Below are 21,994 nucleotides of genomic sequence, written 5' to 3'. Positions count from 1 at the left end.
TATCTTATTTTTCGAATAAATAATAAAAGGGCTTGCCATACGATTGGTCTTTCTTCGTAATATTTCAGGTATATCATTAATTACCCTGCATCACCTTTTAACTTCAGATAGACGTTATCCAAATATGAGAGAATCCCCTTACATAACTATCTGAAACATTACTCAGCTAAATGATACCGTATTTACAAAGAGGACTTTTAAATTACATTCCCCTAATAGACAGCCTTTGCAGTTTAATTAAGATACCTATCAGCCTGGCTGTTCTGGCCTGTAAAATTCCATCTCACCTGACAAATCACCTGGGTCCATTTCACGTCTATATCTGTTGTTCAGACCAGCTACCTACAAACAATTGGAATTTAAGTGATCAAATCAATTTGGTTAGCACTTACGTCGTATGGGAGTAGATAACAGTCTAAATTAGGCAAATTGATGAATTTCCGACCTCGGCATTTGTGCTCGGTCTACCTAGCAGTTAAGTAAAGTGTGCAATTTTTTTTTAAAAACAAAACCATGATCACTAAAGTTCACGTGGATTTGTGTTGTCCCCACCATTAAAGGAACAACATGAATATTGATAAACAGGGGACATGGAGTTTTGTTTCCGTTCCTTCCAGCGAATGAAATGGGTGTTTATTGTTGTTAACACAATACTCTGGGTAAGACAATTCTTTATTAACATTTGAAAATCGTGCAATCATTTGAATACTTTGATCTGTATTCCTCCGTTGACGTTTTCCCCCTATATAGTTTTAAGAACATTCATGACATTTTCTCTATAACTATTTTTTCATTTCCTTGATATGAAAAATTCTTCTATGATTTCCGAATTTCACGATCAGTATTCATTTTTTAAAATGCATAAAATAAATCAAATTATGTTTTTGACTTCCAGGACACTTTAAATTTTACATTGTACATGTATATTGGGCTGGATAACTCATTGGTGAGATCACCTAACTAATATCGCAAGGGTCCGGGGTTCAATACGCGATTGTTTTTCTCTCCTTCTTTGCTACAGTGATGTCCAATTATACAACTGTAATATGCAAGAGCCGATTTTACATTTTTATTTGCAACATTCAGGAACTATCTAGATATGCTAATTATAAAACAGACATAGTAATATACCCTCAGATTGTTGTTGTTGTTGTAGAAACGAGATTATAGTTTGCAAGTAAACTGTACTTGGATTAGCACTTAAAACGTATGTACACGTATTAACAACGAACATCATGCGTGTCCTCGAGAGAGGTCCTAAATACATAAGTTTTTATATTTCATTGAATACTTTGAATTCATTTAGGGCACCATTTCTATTTTATTTTTTCGTATTTTTCGTTATAAACTACATTGACATTTTTGTTGGTATCTATTTTTTTAAATTAAGATTTAGATTGATTATAAATTATTTTAGTGTATCATGATGATATTGATAATTTCTTGTACGTCCCATCGGGGAATCTTTCAGTCATATCGAGACGCCGAAGACTCAAAGGGAAGTGCCTATTATTCACTCAGAGCAGTGAGAGTTTCTTTTTTTTATGTCGGTTTTGTACCTCAGTTCTGTTTAAATGTTTCATCCAAAAGACACGTGATTTTTCGCTTCTGATGCAAAAAAAACAACAAAAAACAAAAAACAACAACAACAATACCTCTGTGTTCTGAACGTCGTAATTTTGACGTGGACATCGGGTATTAAAACACTGGACCATCCGTACCAAAGTTAGAGCTCAAAATTCTAATAATAATAACCCTATTCTTCATTATTTTTCAAAATAAAATCAGCAATAACCTCTAACGAGGATGTCAATAATAACCTCTAATGAGGATGTCAATAATAACCTCTAATGAGGATGTCAATAATAACCTCTAATGAGGATGTCAATAATAACCTCTAATGATGATGTCAATAATAAACTCTAATTAGGATGTTGATAATAACCTCTAATGAGGATGTCCCTATTGATTCAGCATCATTTCCCCCCCAAATGAAATAACAATAATGACTCCAATTAATGTTGTCCCTTTTAATTCATTATCATTTTTTTCCTAATTGAAATAGCAGTAATGATCTTTGTAATGATCACCATTTTGATTCATTATCATCTTGCAAAATAAATTGGCAATAAACCGTAGTAATATAAAAGGGACTTGTAGAAAAATTCAAAGTACCGTTTAATATGAGGAACCTATTGACTGTGGGAACTACATCGTATTAACTTTCCTTCAGGGGATACTGTATGCTAAAAACGTATCGTGACCCTGCATTTGAAAGTTTATATTTACATAATGAAACAGTGCATTTGGTCTTGACATAGCGAGGCCTTTATGGTTGCAGCCATGTCTGTTTTATGGGTGTTAACACACTGTTTGGCATAATTGTAACTAACATATAAAAGGTTTTGAAAAACAAAACAATTTTATTAATCAAAACAGTCAGCGTTTTGTTGATGGAAACTAAAGGTCAATGGCGGTGAAAGTTGAACAACAGCACCTGCAACTTTTTCAATGCTATACATAAACAGGAATGTGTGTATTCTGTGACCAGGCATTACATCCCGAGTGTGCACCAATTCCACTTCTAAAAGGAGGATTATAGATCCCCAAATGGAAAAACATGCATGGCCATAATTCATTTGTTTTATTAAAAGTATTCAAGGGGGATGTTGTAACCTGTAACTCTCTCTCTCTCTCTCTCTCTCTCTCTCTCTCTCTCTCTTTATATATATATATATATATATATATATATATATATATATATATATATACGAATTTACCACGTGCTAATCGGGAAAAAAATAGCATTAGTAACAGTTTTTCAAATTAGTACCGATCTTTGTCACCTGACTATGAATTAATAACACACTCTGTCGTGCGTATCACAATGCCTGTTAAACATGTATCTTGTCTATCAACTTTCATTTGATGTTATACGAGGATGTCGGACATCGAGTTTCCTGGCGTTAGATGAAACTTTCTCTTCAATTGGATGCTTATTACCGAAAATATATCAATTCTTTGATGAATAATGGATAAACATACTAATCAATTTAATCTATTTTTTTTAAAAAAATGCTTTATGTTCAGGTCTAATGACAGTAGAATAACTTTCCCTAGTTCGCAGGTCCCGCTCTGCTGGGAGTTACTATTTGGCAATACATCACCTTGAGGTCCTATGATCCTATTCTAGAAATCTCTAAGTTCCAGACTGCAGCCATTACCTACCTAGCTGCTGGAGTACTGTCTACGCTCAATGGTATCATCGGATGTCTCGGGGGAGTTAACAACAGGAAGAGGGTTGTCTTAGTCGTAAGTCTCTTTATCACCTCTTCCTACAGTACGTCATCAGGTATAAAAAAAAAAAAAAAAAAAAAAAAACACACAAAAAAAACCAACACATTACTCTATAATAATAAAAAAAAAAAACCACCGTAAAAACGAAAAAACAAACCGGAAAAAAAAACCAACACCACAATTAATGTCATTAAATGTTCTATGTGATTTTTTTATGGTCCTTTGCAGTTTTTGATAGTCCTTGTGGTAATTGCTGGTGCTGAGGTGTTTGCTACCGTTGAGTTTTTCAAGTTTTATGATGAGGTAGGTAATCGTGTTTTCATGATTCAAGAAAGTTGGGATTTAATTACACAGCTTATAACTATATTTGTGAATAAATAATCGCGCATACTGATGATCATTTCCGCTGATAACTGGTAAGTTGCTCTATAAAGTTTTTAAAGACTTATAAATGATATTATCCCACGAACGGCAAGACACCGAAGCTGTTATGAGTAAATTGTGCATCAAGGGTCGTTATTTCATCGTAAAAGCAAGGTTTAGGTAGCATTTACAGCGCTGTTTTTATAGTGAATTTGTGTGAATGACATCTGAGCATGCATTGTTTTGCCCTCTGTCTAATTAAGATGCTGGTTCCATAATGTCACCACCGCAGGAAACATTTTGAATATGGACACGACGAAATGTAAACAAAATTGAACTTGATAATCAGAAAGGAAGTAATTCCTAGTAATTATTACTGGACGATTGTCCTTTATCGACGCATTTCCTCAGAAATTCATAAAGCATATTTGCCTTGTCTCCAATATGCACTTAACTAAAGTTCAGTAACCATATTGGAGGCAAGCCGGCACTGGTGCGCTCGCAAAAAATGATATTTAAGATACAATCTAAAGCCTCCTGAAGATGTATTTTAAAAGACGGGATTTTTTCCTTAAAATCATTCGTCAAAACATTCATGTATTGTCGGGTACAACATTACTTTATCCAAGATCTAAGCAAAACTTACAACTTTGGGCGTTTTCTTACCCATTTTAATTAAAAATGTTTTCGACGACTTTACATCCATCAGATGATTTCAAAAAGAGGGGATGTCTAAACAATGGCTATTTGATTCCCCGATCTAGACATGGATTAGCGCTTAATAAACTTGTAACGCAAGGTTTGAAGATAATATACCTCTTTATCTCAATCACTGTTGCATGATTGTTCGGAAATCCTCGTCTATTATTGAGTGTTTTATCTCTATCACAGTTTGACTCTGTGAACCCAGTTTATCAATACACCCTATTTGACATTTACTAACTTCTCTGGGGCGAGGCCAGACCTTTTCCGGAGAAGCGTTTCACAATACACCCCTAAAAACACTTAATAATTTACGTGTTGACTAAATCTGTTATTGCTACAAAAGAATTTTAGCATCATTCACCCAACTTCTTTATTAAGGAGGAATACTACATCGCTATAATGGCTGACTTCCTTTCGAAAAATATAGATATCAGCAATACGTGTATATATTTATGTATTCTTTGTAAATCGAATTGCCTAGCTGGATAGCTGAGAAGATTAACAAAAAGATTTTCAAAACAAACAAAAAAACCCAAAAAACTCATACATACTGTTGATCTGTAGTTCATGGGTTCGAGTCTAGCCGAGGTTTTTAAAAAATGTTCCCATCAGACTACCATCTATTAAATCTGCTTTTTTTTTTTTACTTAACAAAGTAAATTTGAAAGTTTTTCGATTTCAAACTATTATTGTATGTATCTTCCACTTTTCATCCATTATCAAATTTCTCTGGTGTGTTGTTCCTCCTCAAGTCCTCTATACTAATTTCTTTTTTTCTTTGTTAATTCAAAAACTTAAGACAGAGTTCTAATTCAGACTGCATGAAGAAATTTATAATTCTATAGTATAAATGGCCTATACGATTTTTTTTTGGGTTAAAAAACAGGTTTAATTCGTGAAATTATTTGTAGGTGCCACAATATTTATCTGACAGAATAAGAAAGTTTGTTCATGAATATTCGTCCGATCCTTCGACTCGTGTGTCCTTAGACAGTTTACAAAATGAGGTAAGTCCATATGTATATACTCAAACTGTATCTTGTAAATGATATAGCATTATTTTACCTAAGTGCACTCGGTTTACGTACTTATTGTGATTAGTCCGAACATAGTTCGTTTTTTTTCGTTTAGAGCGTATTTATATGTGCGGAGTAACAAATATTGTGAATTCCATTGTTGCCACCTCCTTGGAGCTTCAGGGACAGAATTAAAAACCTCAGAATGGTTAGAAATTCTTTAACATCTCGCGGTGGATAATGTTAGGCTTTTATTACTATTAATAAGATTCATAGTCCACAGGAGTGGGGGGGGGGGGAGGGGAGGGTCAGGCCCCCCGGGCGGAACTATAATGCGTTGAGTCTTTTGAGATCTTCATACCAGAACATCTACAGTAACAAACATATAGATCTATGACGCCTCTACCAGACTTCTGAAATCCGTGACCCCTGATTTCAAGGGTTCAGCCCTATTTTAATGGTATGGTTAAATTGTTTCTCTTTTCCAGATAAATTGTCTACATAATTAAAATGTATTCAAAGGAGCATTAGTTGTCATTGTGTCACGAAAAATTTTAATAAATGAAAATTGCCAAATCTTATGTAGTGTCACTTATAACAACAGTATTTAATGATTTCAAACACTTTTTACCCTCAAAATAGACACCCGAATATGTGATTTTGATGATTAAATAATCAATGTCTTGCAAGACAATTCTTCCTTACATATTTTTGTTTACATTGAAAGTGATTATCTAACGTGTTTCATTAGGTTTCTCTTCTTTTTGTGCAAAATAAATGTTTTAATTTGTCTTTTATATATATTCATATGCCATTGAGATATTTTTAACGAAATATGGTTGACATCACTTTCACAGCTAATGCCATCTTGATATGTGAAAAGATGTTCATTCTCTAAAGAGGAACTAAATTGGTTGCATTTGAAATATGCATTAACATCGCATTGTAAATATGCATTAAATCTTCTAATTTCTTATCTATGAAACATGTGTACGTAGTTAAGGTAACAGGAAGGTCCTAGAGTGGGCGTATACTAATCATGTACAGAGCATGCATTATACATGTATCTTCAGACAGACAAATCGAATGCAGTTTTCAAATAGTCTGGAAACCTGTACCAAAATTGTGAATCATGCATTTAAAAAACGCAATGAAACTCGTTAGATATCCTTTTTATGTAGAATGAAAATATGATGGGAAAAAACCCCACAATATTCAAAAGTTCATGGGGAAAGCATTTATCTTTATTTTGTAAAGTAGACCTTTGGGGTGAAGTGGGACTGGGTAAACGCTAAAGTAGGACTCTGAGATTAAGTGGGGTTGGATGATTGGTGGAGTTAAATTTGGGGGTGAAGTGGGGCCGAGTGAACACTAGAGTAGAATTTAGGGGTGAAGTGAGGCTAAATGATCGCTAGAATAGAACTTTGGGGTGAAGTGGGGCTGAGTGAACGTTATAGTAGAATTTGGGGTTGAAGTGGGGCCAAGGGAACACTAGAGTAGAATTTAGGGGTGAGGTGGGGCTAAATGAACGCTAGAATAGAACTCTGGGGTGAAGTGGGGCTAAGTGAACGCTAGAGTAGAACTCTGGGGTGAAGTGGGGCTAAGTGAACGCTAGAGTAGAACTCTGGGGGTGAAGTGGGGCTAAGTGAACGCTAGAGTAGAATTGGGGGGTGAGGTGGGGCGGAGTAAACGTTATAGTAGAATTTGGGGTGAAGTGGGGCTAAGTGAACACTAGCGTAGAACTTTGGGGTGAGGTGGGGCGGAGTAAACGCTAGAGTAGAATTGGGGGGTGAGGTGGGGCGGAGTAAACGCTAGAGTAGAATTGGGGGGTGAGGTGGGGCGGAGTAAACGCTACGATAACGGCATGTGTTGGTGCTGGTACATTTCGATATAATCAGACGACCATTGAGATCCACAGCCCGCGTGTTAATCAGACGACCATTGAGATCCACAGCTCGCGTGTTAATCAGACGACCATTGAGATCCACAGCCCGCGTGTTAATCAGACGACCATTGAGATCCACAGCGCGCGTGTTATAAGACGAACATCCAGTAGAATAGTTCCTGTTATTGTAAATCTGATCAGCGGATTACGGCGGGTGTGTCCTGTCAACAAGGAATGCTTTCTCCTCCTAGACACTTACACCTCTGGTGTTTCTCCGGGATTTTTGTTTTTCCTGTTTTGGACTTTTTATTCTTAATAGGACTTGTCATTGTTATGACGATTATACTAATGTCCTTTATTTTTACAGAATTGTATATTAGCTACATAGACTAGTTTACATTGGGGTCTTATGATAAGCATATATTATATATAGACAGATTTAATGTATAGAAATAAATTATAGATTTAATAGAATTACATAAAATGGCTAGAAATTATATGTATGCTTACAGAAGTAACACAATCAAACGACATGAAAGTGTTCAATTAAGAAAAAATCCATACTTTTCTTGAATTAAAAATGAATTTAAACGTTACATTGACACGTACAATATGTAGGGCTGCATTGTGAGGTAGTGATGTTCACCGTACAGTTAGTGACGGTAACCTCGAAAACTTCAAACAGTACCAGTACGCCAGGAGAATCGCCCAGTACATATAAACAGCTGATAACAAGTCATGTAGCAGGGCGACGTGGCGACTTGGTTTCTTTAATCTCAATTGATATTTCACCTCCATCTGGTATACAGACTGATGCTTCAATACACCACGTCCAGATATGACTCAACGTTTGTAAAAAGAAACCGAAAAAGTAAAACCAAACAACTATCACGTTAGAGAGCCAGCGACAAGATAATTGATGCCAACAAGGAGAGTTGATCTCTGTTCTGTGTTACTGATACGTGGGCTTTAACCTGAGATTAGTTCCCTGTATAAGACAATTCTGCGCCTTTAATTGTCCCCGCAATTTGCGAAACCATCAAGACGGTTATAAAATGCGTTGCTCCGTGCGTCAGATTGTCAATTTTTTTTTTGGATAACTTTGCAAATACTTTTATTTCACTCCAGGCTTCGTTTTTGGCGGGTTTAATCCTGTTAACCACACTATTCATTTGGATGATATGGCCGCTGTAATATTTCAGAATCTTACCTTAGCAGACTTATTTTCGGGATGAGAATAAGCCCACTAGTATTTCAGTTAATCAATGTTCTTATTTCCATATTCGTACTTGTAGAAAACCGGATGGGATCGCAAATGTCCTGTTTATCTGTAATTCACACATCAATAATCTGAATACATTTAATGATGCGGTAAATTTCATATGCCAAAATTGCACACGGCTTCCAAAATGTAAGACAAGTGCATATTCATGTAACTATATCTCTAAATTAAGGTATTAGATGTGTAACGAAAGGAGATTAGATAGTTTTGAATGATTGCATGTCAATATTTCTTGCAATATTTGATCTTTTCCATTTGTATTGTATAATTTTTTATTTGTATTGTATATTCTCTATTTCATATTGTATGATTTTCTATTTGTGTTATATATTTTCTATTTGTGTTATATGTTTTCCATTTGTATTATACAATTTTTCATTTATATTGAAAAGTATAATTTCCATTAAGGGTTGTTTATTTTGATTTGTTACGAAGGATTTCATTAGCCAACTTCGCTCCCGGGGCCCCAACCAAGGCTTTGCCCTGGACTGACTACCTCCAAGTACTGCATTCTCGCTACGCGTTCAGAAATAAACACGAGGTTTATCAGCAAGGGGAAATTTGAATTTCGCTATTCGCAATAGGCTTATAAAAGCTATACATTTTATTTCTCATGGCTCCCAAACTTGACCTTGTATAAACCATCTTGAACGTCACACGCATCACCAAATTCGATAAACGATAACTTAAGATTAAACCAATGAAATCCTTTGTAACAAACCAAAAATATTACATAAGATGTGTTTTGCCATACAAATAAAAGATAATGCAAAACAAAAACAAAAAATCATACAAATGAAAAATATACAATACAAATTAAAAATTAATAAACAATTAGATCTACATGTAATATGAATGTTTTTGTTTGCTTGTTTCCACAATACAAATGGAAAAGATCAAATATTCCAACATTTGACATGCCAAAGATACACATTTTGTGTTAAATAATGATAAAAGTGAAATTCACATGACTGGTAAATGATTAGAGCTAATATTTCTGCACTTAATAATTTTTGGTAGAATTTTCGCCCCTTGGCAAATAGAAGAAACCTCTAAATTTCTTGAAATATATACATATATTGTAAATAATTAGTTTTATTTCATATTTAAATAAAGAGAAAGTTTGTGTAACCTTTTACCAAGAGATTTGTATGAAAATATAATTTTTACATTATATTCTCATTAACTTCAATGTAAATTTCAAGGTGACATAAATCAAATTCAGACAAGTAGTAATCAAATTTTGTTAATCCCTTTAGTGGATTATTTTTGTTTAATAAACTCTTGAAAATAAAACCATAATTACAAATCCCCCACCATCCATTTATCAAGTATGAAATATGATCGTTATGCATTGAATACCTTTATAAAACTATAGCAGTTCTCAACATCTCTGTTTAACATGAGAAAATATGACTGTTATTCTGTACTGGTATATTGATACTTCTCGGGTTTTTACTGACTGTCTACAGAAATCATAGTCAATAGATGACTTTACCATCTTCACCTCGCTCTCTGTGGACTTTAACAACCCGACAAATTTCTGTAGGCAGTCAGTAATAAACCTAATAAGTGTTTTGTTTTGTCGAGGATCAATGTGTTTAATATGCACAAGAAAAGGTGAAGATAACGAACATTGATCAATCTCATAACTCCTACAAGGAATACAAATTTAAGAGTTGGGCAAACACTGGACATGACAGGGGCGGGATTCGGTGCCAAGAAGGAGTAAGCATCCCCTGTCGACTGGTCACATCCACCGTGATCCATATATCTTGATCATGTAAACGAAATCCGTAGTGAAAATCATTGTTTTAAGAACTTTCTAACAATCGGTATGAAACACGTCAGACAGCATTTGACCCAATGACAGGTTGTATTGAACATGTATAACGACCATAGAATTTGCGAATTGCTGATTTTGAACGAGACTGTTAAAACCCCTGTAGCATCAACTTGCTTGTCAGTATACTGTCTCGATTTAAAAATGATCATACAAAGAACAAGCTCTTGTGTATCAAATGAGTTGAAAGACATAAACACCATATGCAGGTGATAATGGAATATTGCTATAAAACTGTACATAAATATTGAAAGTTAACGATGGAGAAGCTGAAACTCCCCCCACTTGTCATAAAGTTGAGTTGTTAGTTTGCCGTTAACATCTAAATTCCATAAAATATCTTAGTACGAAGCAGATGTGGAAGACTAATTCGTGTTTGACATAAAAAAAAAAATGACGGCAATTAAACAATATATAATTCTGTAAAAATAAAGGACATTAGTATAATCCATATCAGAAGAATTTCCATATATATTTGCATGTAAAACCGTAGTCCCTACTATGGCCCCTGGAGGCCATGGTTTTTGCAAACTTGAATGTACACTATGTCAGAAAGCTTTCATGTAAATGTGAACTTCTTTGGCCCAATGATTCTTGAGAAAAAGGTTTTTAAAGATTTTTCCTATATATTGTATGTAAAACTTTGATCCGCTATTGTGGCCCCATCCGACCCCGGGGGGCCATGATTCGAACAAACTTGAATATGCATTATGTCAGAAAGCTTTCATGTAAATATCAGCTTTTCTGGCTCAGTGGTTCTTGAGAAGAAGATTTCTAAAAGATTTTCTCTATATATTTGTATGTAAAACTTTGATCCCCTATTGTGGCCCCATCCGACCCCCGGGGGCCATCATTTTACTAAACTTGAATTTTCACTATATCAGAAAGCTTTCATGTAAATATCAGCTTTTCTGGCTCAGTGGTTCTTGAGAAGAAGTATTTTTAAAAGATTTTCTCTATATATTTGTATGTAAAACTTTGATCCCCTATTGTGGCCCCATCCGACCCCCGGGGGCCATCATTTTACTAAACTTGAATTTGCACTATATCAGAAAGCTTTCATGTAAATATCAGCTTTTCTGGCTCAGTGGTTCTTGAGAAGAAGATTTTTAAAGATTGTCCCTATATATTTGTATGTAAAACTTTGATCCCCTATTGTGGCCCCATCCGACCCCCGGGGCCATGATTTGAACAAACTTGAATCTGCATTATGTCAGAAAGCTTTCATGTAAATATCAGCTTTTCTGGCTCAGTGGTTCTTGAGAAGAAGTATTTTTTTAAAAAGATTTTCCCTATACATTTGTATGTAAAACTTTGACCCCCCCCCCTTGTGGCCCCATCCGACCCCCGGGGGCCATGATTTGAACAATTTAGAATCTGTACTATATCAGGAAGATTTCATATAAATCTCAGCTTTTCTGGCTCAGTGGTTCTTGAGAAGAAGATTTTTAAAGATTTTTCCTATATATTTGTATGTAAAACTTTGATCCCCCTTGTGGCCCCATCCGACCCCTGGGGGCCATGATTTTAACAAACTTGAATCTGCATTATATCAGAAAGCTTTCATAAAAATCTCAACTTTTCTGGCTCAGTGGTTCTTGAGAGGAAGATTTTTCCTATATATTTGTATGTAAAACTTTGATCCCCCCTTGTGGCCCTATCCGACCCCCGGGGGGCCATGATTTGAACAATTTAGAATCTGTACTATATCAGGAAGTTTTCATATAAATCTCATCTTTTCTGGTTCAGTGGTTCTTGAGAAGAAGATTTTTCCTATATATTTGTATGTAAAACTTTGATCCCCTATTGTGGCCCCATCCAACCCCCGGGGCCATGATTTTAACAATTTAGAATATGCATTACCTAATAAAGATTATCTATAAATTTCATCTTTTCTGGCTCAGTGGTTCTTGAGAAGATTTTTTAATGACCTTACCCTATTTTTACCTTTTCTTGATTATCTCCCCTTGGAAGGTAGCCTGGCCTTTTATTTTGACAATTTAGAATTCCCTTTACCTAAGGATGCTTTGTGCCAACTGTGGTTGAAATTGGCCCAGTGGTTTTTGAGAAGAAGTCAAAAATGTTCAAAGTTAAAAGACTACGGGTGATCAGAAAAGCTCACTTGAGCTTTTAGCTCAGGTGAGCTAAAAATGGTTGCCATCACTTTCACAGCTAATGCTCCTTTAAACTTTGAAACTAAAGCCATAGTGAATTCATACGGGTGAAAACAGATCTAGAAAGACCGTGAAGGTGACCAGCAGTGAATTTAATGCTCAATGCAGCCCATAAAAGGAAAAACGTAGGTATAACAAGCTCCTTTAAAAGGGCTACACTCAACATTAAGGGCTACACTCAACATTAAGGGCTACACTCAACATTGCCCATTTCTGGTCCTCAAATTCAGTCTTTGAAATTCAATAATTTCCCAAAATTAAGTTCTACGTCATTGAGTTGGTGATGTTTTGTGATTTCCTTGAAGTTTGTAAAAACAAATATAAATAGTTGCAGTAATTTATTTGAATTAAAATCATGGACCACTGACGTCAATATAAACTATATTCATATATTTGCAAAATGAAGAAATTTATATGTGCCAATCTTATTTTGATCAACGACAAAATATGAATTTTGGTAATTTTAAAGAAAATGCGGGGGAAATGGCTTACCTCGTTCATAACATAATTCACGGCTACATTTACAATTATAATTAGTATCAGTACATGTAAGTATTATACTATTCGTGACCGAAGTCCTTTCCGCAGTTCGTAGACATAATTTATCCAGATACAACCCATAATTAGCGATCAAAGCTCACTTCGTCAGCAAGGCAATTGTTCTACAGAAATATATGTGTTCTGTAAAAGCCTTTGTCTCGTCTTCTAGGAAGTGATCTTCGTTATCTTTAACCATGGCTTTAACTGTTTCCGAAACTGCATCGTCCTTGACAATTGTGGAAAAAACAAATGGAACCGTGTCACATATTTCGCTCACCCATATTGTTTCTACAGGATGTGCCCAGAAACTGAAATTCGAAAGCAAGCTCAAAATAGGAAAAAGAATGTTATCGACATTTCCTTTACTTATCGATTGCTGAAGATTGATTTTTCCAGGATATGTAAATGTGATACAACGAAAGATAAGCATGTCAAATCTCAGGATTCTGAAAATATTTGGATTAGTTTTTTCTTATGTCATGGTTTTATGTATGGTTTTAGAAACACTAATTTTGTAACTATGTTCTAGGTACATGTATAATCTTCTCAGGCACCTAGAATTCGAGTCTGCGCACTAGAGCACCACTATACCAATGTAGAGGCTTGCGTCCAAGAGAACTTACATACATTTAAACAATGTCATAAAGAAGTACACACAAACCCTGAGATATGTGAAATCAAGAGCTCCAAGTCAAAGCATTTGTTATCCCGCTCCCTCGTATTCATAATCCAATCTAATAAAAAATATTTCAAGGAAGTTTAACTTTATTTCCTATCAATTATCAATCTGTTTCGAAAAACAAGTTATTTCTTTTTTTTATATAGAGCAAATAGGATGCGACCACTAGTTATGTGCATCGACAGTTTCAGTTAAGGTAAAAAGTCTAGTAGATTCTTTATGCTATAGGGCTGTATATAAATCACTAATTACTGTTATTATTTTTGTACTCAGTATTAATTCTCCGTTTGACCTTCCATATTGTATATTTACAATACCAATGTTTTTCCCTTCGATATATTTACTAATTCGGTGGCGGATTTAGAGGGGAGTCCCCCCCCCCCCCTTCCCCCCTTGTGACCAAATTTTTAAAAAAAATAGTACAACAGCAAAAGTATAAGATTTGACATTATACTTTATACATAATAAGATCAATTAATAACAATAATGTCATTTTTTGAGACGTGTATTTCTAATTTCTACGTTGAAGAAGAATTAGGAAATTAAAAAGAAAACGTGGGGTCGCAATGCTTGTTATTGAGCTACAGTGTTCTAAACATGACCTTTTTATACTTTTAAAAATTTAATAAATTAAACTTGATTTGTCTGTTGTTGTCAACACAATATAAGCAACAGAAATCAATCAGTACATAAAATAAATGCATAATCATGTCTTCTAACACTACAGATACAAAAAAAAACCCAGTTTAATACAAATAATGGAAATGAATAATGACATGTTTGCACTTGATATACGAAAGAATTCATGATATAAAATTTGAGAGTTTAAAAAGACATATTAGGAGTAATGTCAATTTCTAAAATTTCCCATAATTTTCAAGGTCTTGTCTTAAAATTTAAAATGTAACTAAAAAACGTGGGGGTTGGAGACCAAATGTTTAGATTATTGGCGAAAATATTGAATTTTTTTTTACAAAATTTCGAGTAAATTAATTTAAACGTTTTTTTAATCAGGGATCTATTTGGAAAAATATATCAACCAAATTATTAAAGTAGAGACGTTTTCTATAGTCATCTGGCCCAGAAAGTAGATGATTTCAGTAGGAGTCCAAAAATCTGGCATTCAAATAAGGAATATATAGGGAAATCCAAACTACATTTAATTTGATCCAAAATTGCTTTGTGTTGTATGACAGGAGAGTGAAGTTGGCATAAAATTGCCAAAAATGCAAAATTCGATGAAAATTTTCATAAATTCAAGGGGTTTTCCTTTCAGAAAACATACAGCCCATGCGTGGAGCAAATTTATATTCAAGCACATTTTTCATCTTCTCTTAATACACAATATATATTAATTTCATTTTGCTCGACGGATGGGCACACCTTTTCCTAAGCAATAATCTGGATGAAATTTAACAGTTATCAAGCTCTTTTTGAAAAAAGGCGGGAAGAACTCTTATTCGTGACGTAATAATGCTATAAAATAAGAAAATATGTAAAAATCAAAAAAATTCATAGATTCTTTAATTTTCAATTACCCATGCAATCACTACCTTAAGTTGATATAGTATACTTGGCATGTATTTAACTTATTCAAAACACAGATCAAGCTTGATTCAAGACACATTTAAATCGGAGAATTTTTGGGGCCTTTTTATGTACACAATCGTACCTTGTTCTTTCAACATTTAATCTAGTTGAAAGTCTCAACTACTTGTATCATAAATTATAAAACTGAAATACACGTATAGGAGTATAAAAATAGAAGATATACAATGTACATGTACTAGTATTAGATGAAACAGAAACTGATTTAGAACTTTTTGATTAATCGATCCTTCCGCCACAAAATATAGTCCCTGCAAAAGCCTCTCAAAATTTGAATTGACACAAATTTCTTCAACTCGATAGGGTTCAGCAATAGATGTGTAATATGTTTGCACCAATGGGATCAGTATTGAACCAGTAAATACATGTACTTAGTTGTAACAATGGGATCAGTATTGAACCAGTAAATACTTAGTTGTAACAATGGGATCAGCATTGAACCAGTAAATACTTAGTTGTAACAATGGGATCAGCATTGAACCAGTAAATACTTAGTTGTAACAATGGGATCAGTATTGAACCAGTAAATACTTAGTTGTAGTATCCTGCACAGTTGTGCTCAAAAGCTCAGGAGCTAACTGCCATTCTGGGGTCATTTGTCATGCGAGGCACGTGTAGATTAGCGGCGCCATTTTGTTGACTTTGCTTTCCGGCTGAAATGTACCTCTTTTTAAAAGTGCTCAACAAATGACGGAAACTCAAAGGATGCAATCTAGTACCATTGATTTAATGGTGTGGTGAATGGAAATAGCATAGCAAGGTGACCCTAACCAGAAAGTGGGAAGATAAGCAAAGACGACTTATTCTTTAGGCATGGACGATTTAATTTTTTTTCTTTTGGGCGAGTGGTGATTTTTTGGTGAAAATTAAGTGTAGGCCCGAGTTTTTGTGCTACCGTTGAGATCGCACGCGTTTGTAATTTATACCAATATCCATATCTGTCTCGTTCAGAATTTTTTTGAGAACTAATTGGGGTTTATTGTGCATAGATCTATAACATTATCATATTTCATTAAAAAACTACCTTTGTTTTATTTCGAATATCTATAATGAGTTTTATATTTCAGATGAGGTGTTGTGGTGCTAATAACTACACAGACTGGAGCCATGGTCAGATACCTCGCTCCTGTATTCAGAAGTCAGATAATCACAATGCAGCCACAGCTTCAATACATAAATTATACGTTAATGTGAGTAACCTTTTGTCCATTCATTTTGTTGTAGTATATGTAAAACTTATACGGTACCAATTTTGATGCACCAGATGCGCATTTCGACAAATAATGTCTCTTCAGTGATGCTCAACCGAAATGTTTGAAATCCGAAATAACTATGAAGTTTTAGAGCTAAATATAGCCAAAAACAGCGTGCCAAAAAAGTGGAGCCAAATTAGTATATACCTTGGGATATTAAGAGACTGAAGAAAAATTGTACCCTGTCTAATTGGGAGTTGAACTATGTTCAATTTCCCTGGGTCATCACGCACTTTTCTGCGCAGTAATTTGTATTGATTTGTATAGTGGTCGTCAGCGGGGGTTCTGTGTCAGCTGATTTACTCCTAGGTAAATCAACATAAACTTTTATAAACATCCGCCATTAAATAATCCATGTAACTTTTCTGAATTAATCTAATTTTGATAATTGATATGTAAATAAATGCAATGATATTGTATTCAAATCAATTTGAATACAAGATTTCGATCAAATTGATACTGATAGACATAGAAAAATAAAAGATAAGGTTGAAAATTGTCGTTTGTAGCGCAGCGTCACCTATAAACATTGATAGGGAAACGAACGACAACTGCACACAAGCCCTATTGACACCGTGGCGCGAAATATCGAATATGGTGCGAAACCTCAGAAAATTTACAAGAAATAACTCTACAACATTGTGTATGTGTATATATTTGGGTTTTTTTTTAATGTGATATAAAAAATGCTTACATGTTACATGTAGATTGAATTAAAACACGTCATTCCCAGTCAACAACTTTCGATTGGGATCGGAATACGAAATAAAATTTCTTATATCCGGTGAAACTGCTTCATGCTTCAAGTTATTGAATTACGTAGTAATTGCACGTTACACATTAGAGAACTGTTCCTTTTAATAAAGAAAGTCACAAAATAGATACAAAATGAGTGTACCTTATTCATTACTGTTAACGAGCTTTCGTCGACTATAATCTCGAAATGGCGTGTTTCGCTGCGCTTGATGACGGTAAGGTCCACATTTTCTACATGAGTAGTGTGATATTTGTTTATGAATTTTTTGCGCATACATGGTATGTCTCGGCTAGGAATAATGGAAACTTTCTCACCTATGTATGTAAAGACATATTAATCTCTATTTTGAAAAATGTAGAACACTTTTATCAAATGACAATGTTTGAAAACGCTTAGAGCCCCGATGTCAGAATTTCCTTTTCCAAGACATCAATATGTCAAATTCATTATCCTTTTTGAATAGTATGTACCATATTTTGTACCAGTTATCCATTTTAAATCCCCTATTACAATGGGATTTTGCTGCACTCTGTAATGTTTGAGTGGATGTCATGAGTGTGTGTCAAACAGAAATTTTAAGAGCATGGGATAAGGTGCTGCCATGTATTACTTCACTATCAAAGTTTAACCCAGTTGCCACAATGTTGAATTTATGCTGCAAAAAGGATTGGAAATGGCTCTGGTCAAAACACATTGTTTATTTGTCTACAGATGAAAGAGACATGAGGATTCTCCCTCACAAACTGAAAAAAAAAAATAGTTATGGATCTTGTACATCTATAGATTTCCAGCATCACAAGTCTGATTCCACTATATGCTTTCCATACTGTCAGGTTCATTCACCCCCTGTTTGAGCCACAGTATAATATCCCAAATACTTTGGCAACAAATAACATTATTTGACTAGTGTTTCATTTTTAGCGGAGTTGCGATGAAGTCGAACTCGGCTTATGATCTGATGAAGTGCCTTTGGGCGGGCAGGCGGGCACGCATCAACATTTCATTTCCGCACCATAGCTCTTGAGCAAATTATAGGATCTCATTCAAACTTAGATGGATTGTCACCCTCAGTAAGATGAGGAAGCCTATCGATTCTGGGATCACTAGGTCAAAGGTCAAGGTCACTGACTATAAATAGACTGAAATTTGGAGAAAATTTTGTTTTCCGCACCATAGCTCTTGAACGAATTATAGGATCTCAATCAAACTTAGATCGATTAAGTAAGACAAGAAGCCTATCGATTCCGGGGTCACAAGGTCAAAGTCACAGTGGCTATAAATAGACTGAAATTTGGAGAAAATTTTGTTTTCTGCACTATAATTTTTTAACAAATTATAGGATCTCAATTAAACTTAGATGGATTATCGCCCTTGATGAGACAAAGAAGCCTATTGATTTTGGTCAAGGGTTAAAGGTCAAGGTCACAAAGGATTTAAATCGGCTGAAATTTATGTACGCAAAATTTTGCTCCCTGCTTGATAATTCTTGAAAACTTTTCTGCCGGTTCCCTCTATGCCCATTCCTTGGGCAACTTGGCTTGTGCATTTCCGATGCCCGACAATTTTTAATTTTTATGCATTTCATTTATTTTGAGTTATTATACAATTATTTACCATTCCATTGATCCTCTACAGGACTGTAGTATACTCAGGTGACAGTTTAGCATATTGGACTACCTTTTCAAGTAATGAATCCTTAGAATTAGCTATAACTAGGATTAAACTTGAATGTTTATATACAGGGGAAAAACTTCTTCATAACTGCAAGGCATTGATAACCATATTGATTTGAAAGTTTGGGCCATAATATGTGGTCACATTTTTCATGAGAATATAAAGGGGTGAAATTCTAGAAAACAACAACACGACTTCAGTTACTCGAGGAGCGCTGTGGCCCATGGGCCTTCCATTATCCATGTTTGCTGTTTTAACGCTTTGAAAAACAACAACAGTTGATTTGTATCTAAAATCATGATAATATTCAGTCATTTATCCCCCTACCCTTCCAGTACTATCTTTTCTAACTGAATTTCCACAATGTTCAACTCCCACGAGTACTTTAAGTACTTTGATTTTTAGGGATGCCATGGAATACTGGAGGTTTGGACTAAAGAAAACTTACTGATCATAGGATGGGGAGGCTTCTCGTTTTCAATTCTTCAAGTACGTTATTTATATAAACACAAGTCAATGCAAGTTTTGTGTGAATCCTTATCATGCAATAGTTCAGTGATTTTATAGTCAGAGAACGTAAAATGTGGTATTTGATACAGCCTGGCTATTTTATCAATGTAGCTCTATATAGACAGATCAGTAGTTTTACGTGTACCTTGCATATAATATATTCTATTTGTAAATATTGTATATATTGTACCTCACGTACCATAATATGGTGTGAGTGAATAAAGAAAACTGAGAAGCCTTTTAATGAACATTGTATGAATTATCCGATGCTAATTGCTCTGTCTCTTTTACAGACGCTTGGTATAGTGTTTTCCTGTTGTTTTTACTACACGTTAAGCATGGAATTTGAGTGAAAGTGGACATTTTTAGATTCAGTGCCAAATTTCATCAACAGCAATCCGTGTAATGACGTTAAATTGGTAAAACAATAACTTATTGATGTGAAGCTTCAATACTCTAGGAATCTCATATTTATACATACGGTTAATCCCTACTCTGATTAATGTTGTAAGCTTACAGGGTAAAAGGTTATCTTCCGAATGAAATTCTGTTGACAATGAACTTTTCCTGTGTGTAAATTATTATAGATATACATGTACACTAATTGGCAATTCATGCATTTTCCCTTCTTTGTCACCTGACGATTGCTTGAGAGAACGGAATAAATGACCTTCTCGTGATGGACTTGTTTTCCTTACCACTTGATGGTTAACGCAGTTGTATACAGGAAATGTTGATGGTTAGGGGTTAATTCAGTGCACTTTATTTTACACTATCTACGCAAAGTACAGCTCTACGTTAGCATTGTCCTTTAATGACGACGAGATTGTCAAGGATATTGAAATGGAAAGGTTTTTTCCGTAAATCCATCATTTGTCCGACATCCTATAGGCCGTAGCACTTGGTGTTGCCTCATTTAAACTCGATCAAAGCCCGTTACAGACCTTAGAAACGCTGAATCTAAAGACAGTTCTGGAGATCCTTTCCTGTGAAAATCAATGTCAAGCCCATTAAAGTATTTTCAGTAGAATTTATTTACAGATTCGTGTATGCATGTCATCTCCAACAACAGAAAGATTGATTGCACTTCTGTTTTAGCTTCTATGATAACACAAAGCTTAAACCCAATGATGGTCCGAGGAGCCATTTTAATTCATGAAAATAATGTCGACATATTTTTCGATAACAATATCTTTCTCGGTTATGGTGTCATACACATGCACTAGGATATGTACACGAGTTATAGTGATAAAAACTGGTTTCTAAGACCCCGTATCTGATTAGTGGCAAAGTACCATCCTCACTGCTAGGGTGCACTGGTCTAAATCAGTGACACTGCACCTACAGCTGCTGACGTCATTGTATGAGGAAAACATTATCGAATACGATGCGATACGACATATAATGTACAAATTAGATGTGTCGGAGGACACCCCCGCCCCCGCTGATATATAAAAGTCCCAGGATGTGAAAATAACATTAGATGCAAACGAAACAAAGGTAGAATATCGTACTGATGATTTTGTTTTCTTGAGTAATTTGAGAAGATAATTGCATTAGTATATGTAAAAGGACGTTGAAGTGCAAGTTGAAATTCATAATGAATTATTTAAATACCAATTGCTTAATTACTAATACACAAGATACAGAAAAGTGCACGTTGACTACTTAATAGTAAAATAACACTTTATATATTAGTGATATGCACCATATGGATCTGAAAAGGACAATGAAAAAACAAATCCGGAAAATGATGAATAATTAGAAATTTTCAAAGTCTAAGGGCAATCACTTTGGTGAAAATAGGTCAATTGTCATAAAAACTAGATCTGTAAATCATCAATAAAAAGAGACATAAAATCTGCTCATTATCTACAGACTAAAAAAAAGTCCGGAAAATAGTGGATAATTAGAACTTTTCAAAGTCTAAGGGCAATCACTTTGGTTAATATAGGTCAATCGACATAAAACTCGAACTAGATCTGCAAGTCATCAATAGAAAGAGACATACGAAGAAATCAGCTTATTATCTACAAGCACAGCTCAGACAGTTCAGAAAACTATGACAGAATGGCGAATAGAATGAAATGCAGCCCTAACAATTCCATGGTGCGGGCATAACAGAGAACAAACTAAATAGCTGTCTTTAAGAGATAAAGCAATGCTCATACGACAATATAATACAAAGTAGCACAATACCACTCAAAAGAGCATGCCACAATATCACAAAAAATATTACACTATCATACAAAATGCCACCGTATCATAAAAAATGCCACCGTATCATACAAACTGCCACCGTATCATACAAACTGCCACCGTATCATACAAAATGCCACCGTATCATACAAACTGCCACCGTATCATACAAAATGCCACCGTATCATACAAAATATCACCGTATCATT

At 34.8% G+C, this 21,994-nt stretch overlaps 1 protein-coding gene across 3 annotated transcripts; it reads left to right on the top strand.

Annotated features, from left to right (window-relative positions):
- Positions 1-494: 494 nt before the first annotated feature.
- On the top strand, positions 495-20,266 carry LOC125646138 (CD151 antigen-like). 3 transcript variants are annotated; one of them, XM_048872300.2, is made up of 7 exons: positions 495-659; positions 3,121-3,312; positions 3,526-3,600; positions 5,277-5,372; positions 16,460-16,582; positions 19,482-19,565; positions 19,880-20,266. In XM_048872300.2, the coding sequence occupies exons 1-7, from the start codon at positions 591-593 to the stop codon at positions 19,937-19,939; spliced, it is 699 nt and encodes a 232-aa protein (XP_048728257.2). In that variant the 5' UTR covers positions 495-590; the 3' UTR covers positions 19,940-20,266. The 3 variants fall into 3 exon arrangements, with proteins under 3 accessions (XP_048728257.2, XP_048728258.2, XP_055997455.1); XM_048872301.2 differs by lacking the exon at positions 495-659 and adding an exon at positions 2,544-2,653; XM_056141480.1 differs by lacking the exon at positions 495-659 and adding an exon at positions 2,849-2,965.
- The last annotated feature ends 1,728 nt before the right edge of the window (positions 20,267-21,994 follow it).

Source organism: Ostrea edulis, chromosome 6, assembly GCF_947568905.1.
Source record: "Ostrea edulis chromosome 6, xbOstEdul1.1, whole genome shotgun sequence".
Classification (NCBI taxonomy): domain Eukaryota; kingdom Metazoa; phylum Mollusca; class Bivalvia; order Ostreida; family Ostreidae; genus Ostrea; species Ostrea edulis.
Note: the sequence above shows the minus strand (reverse complement) of the source record. Positions and strands in the feature narration are given on the sequence as shown.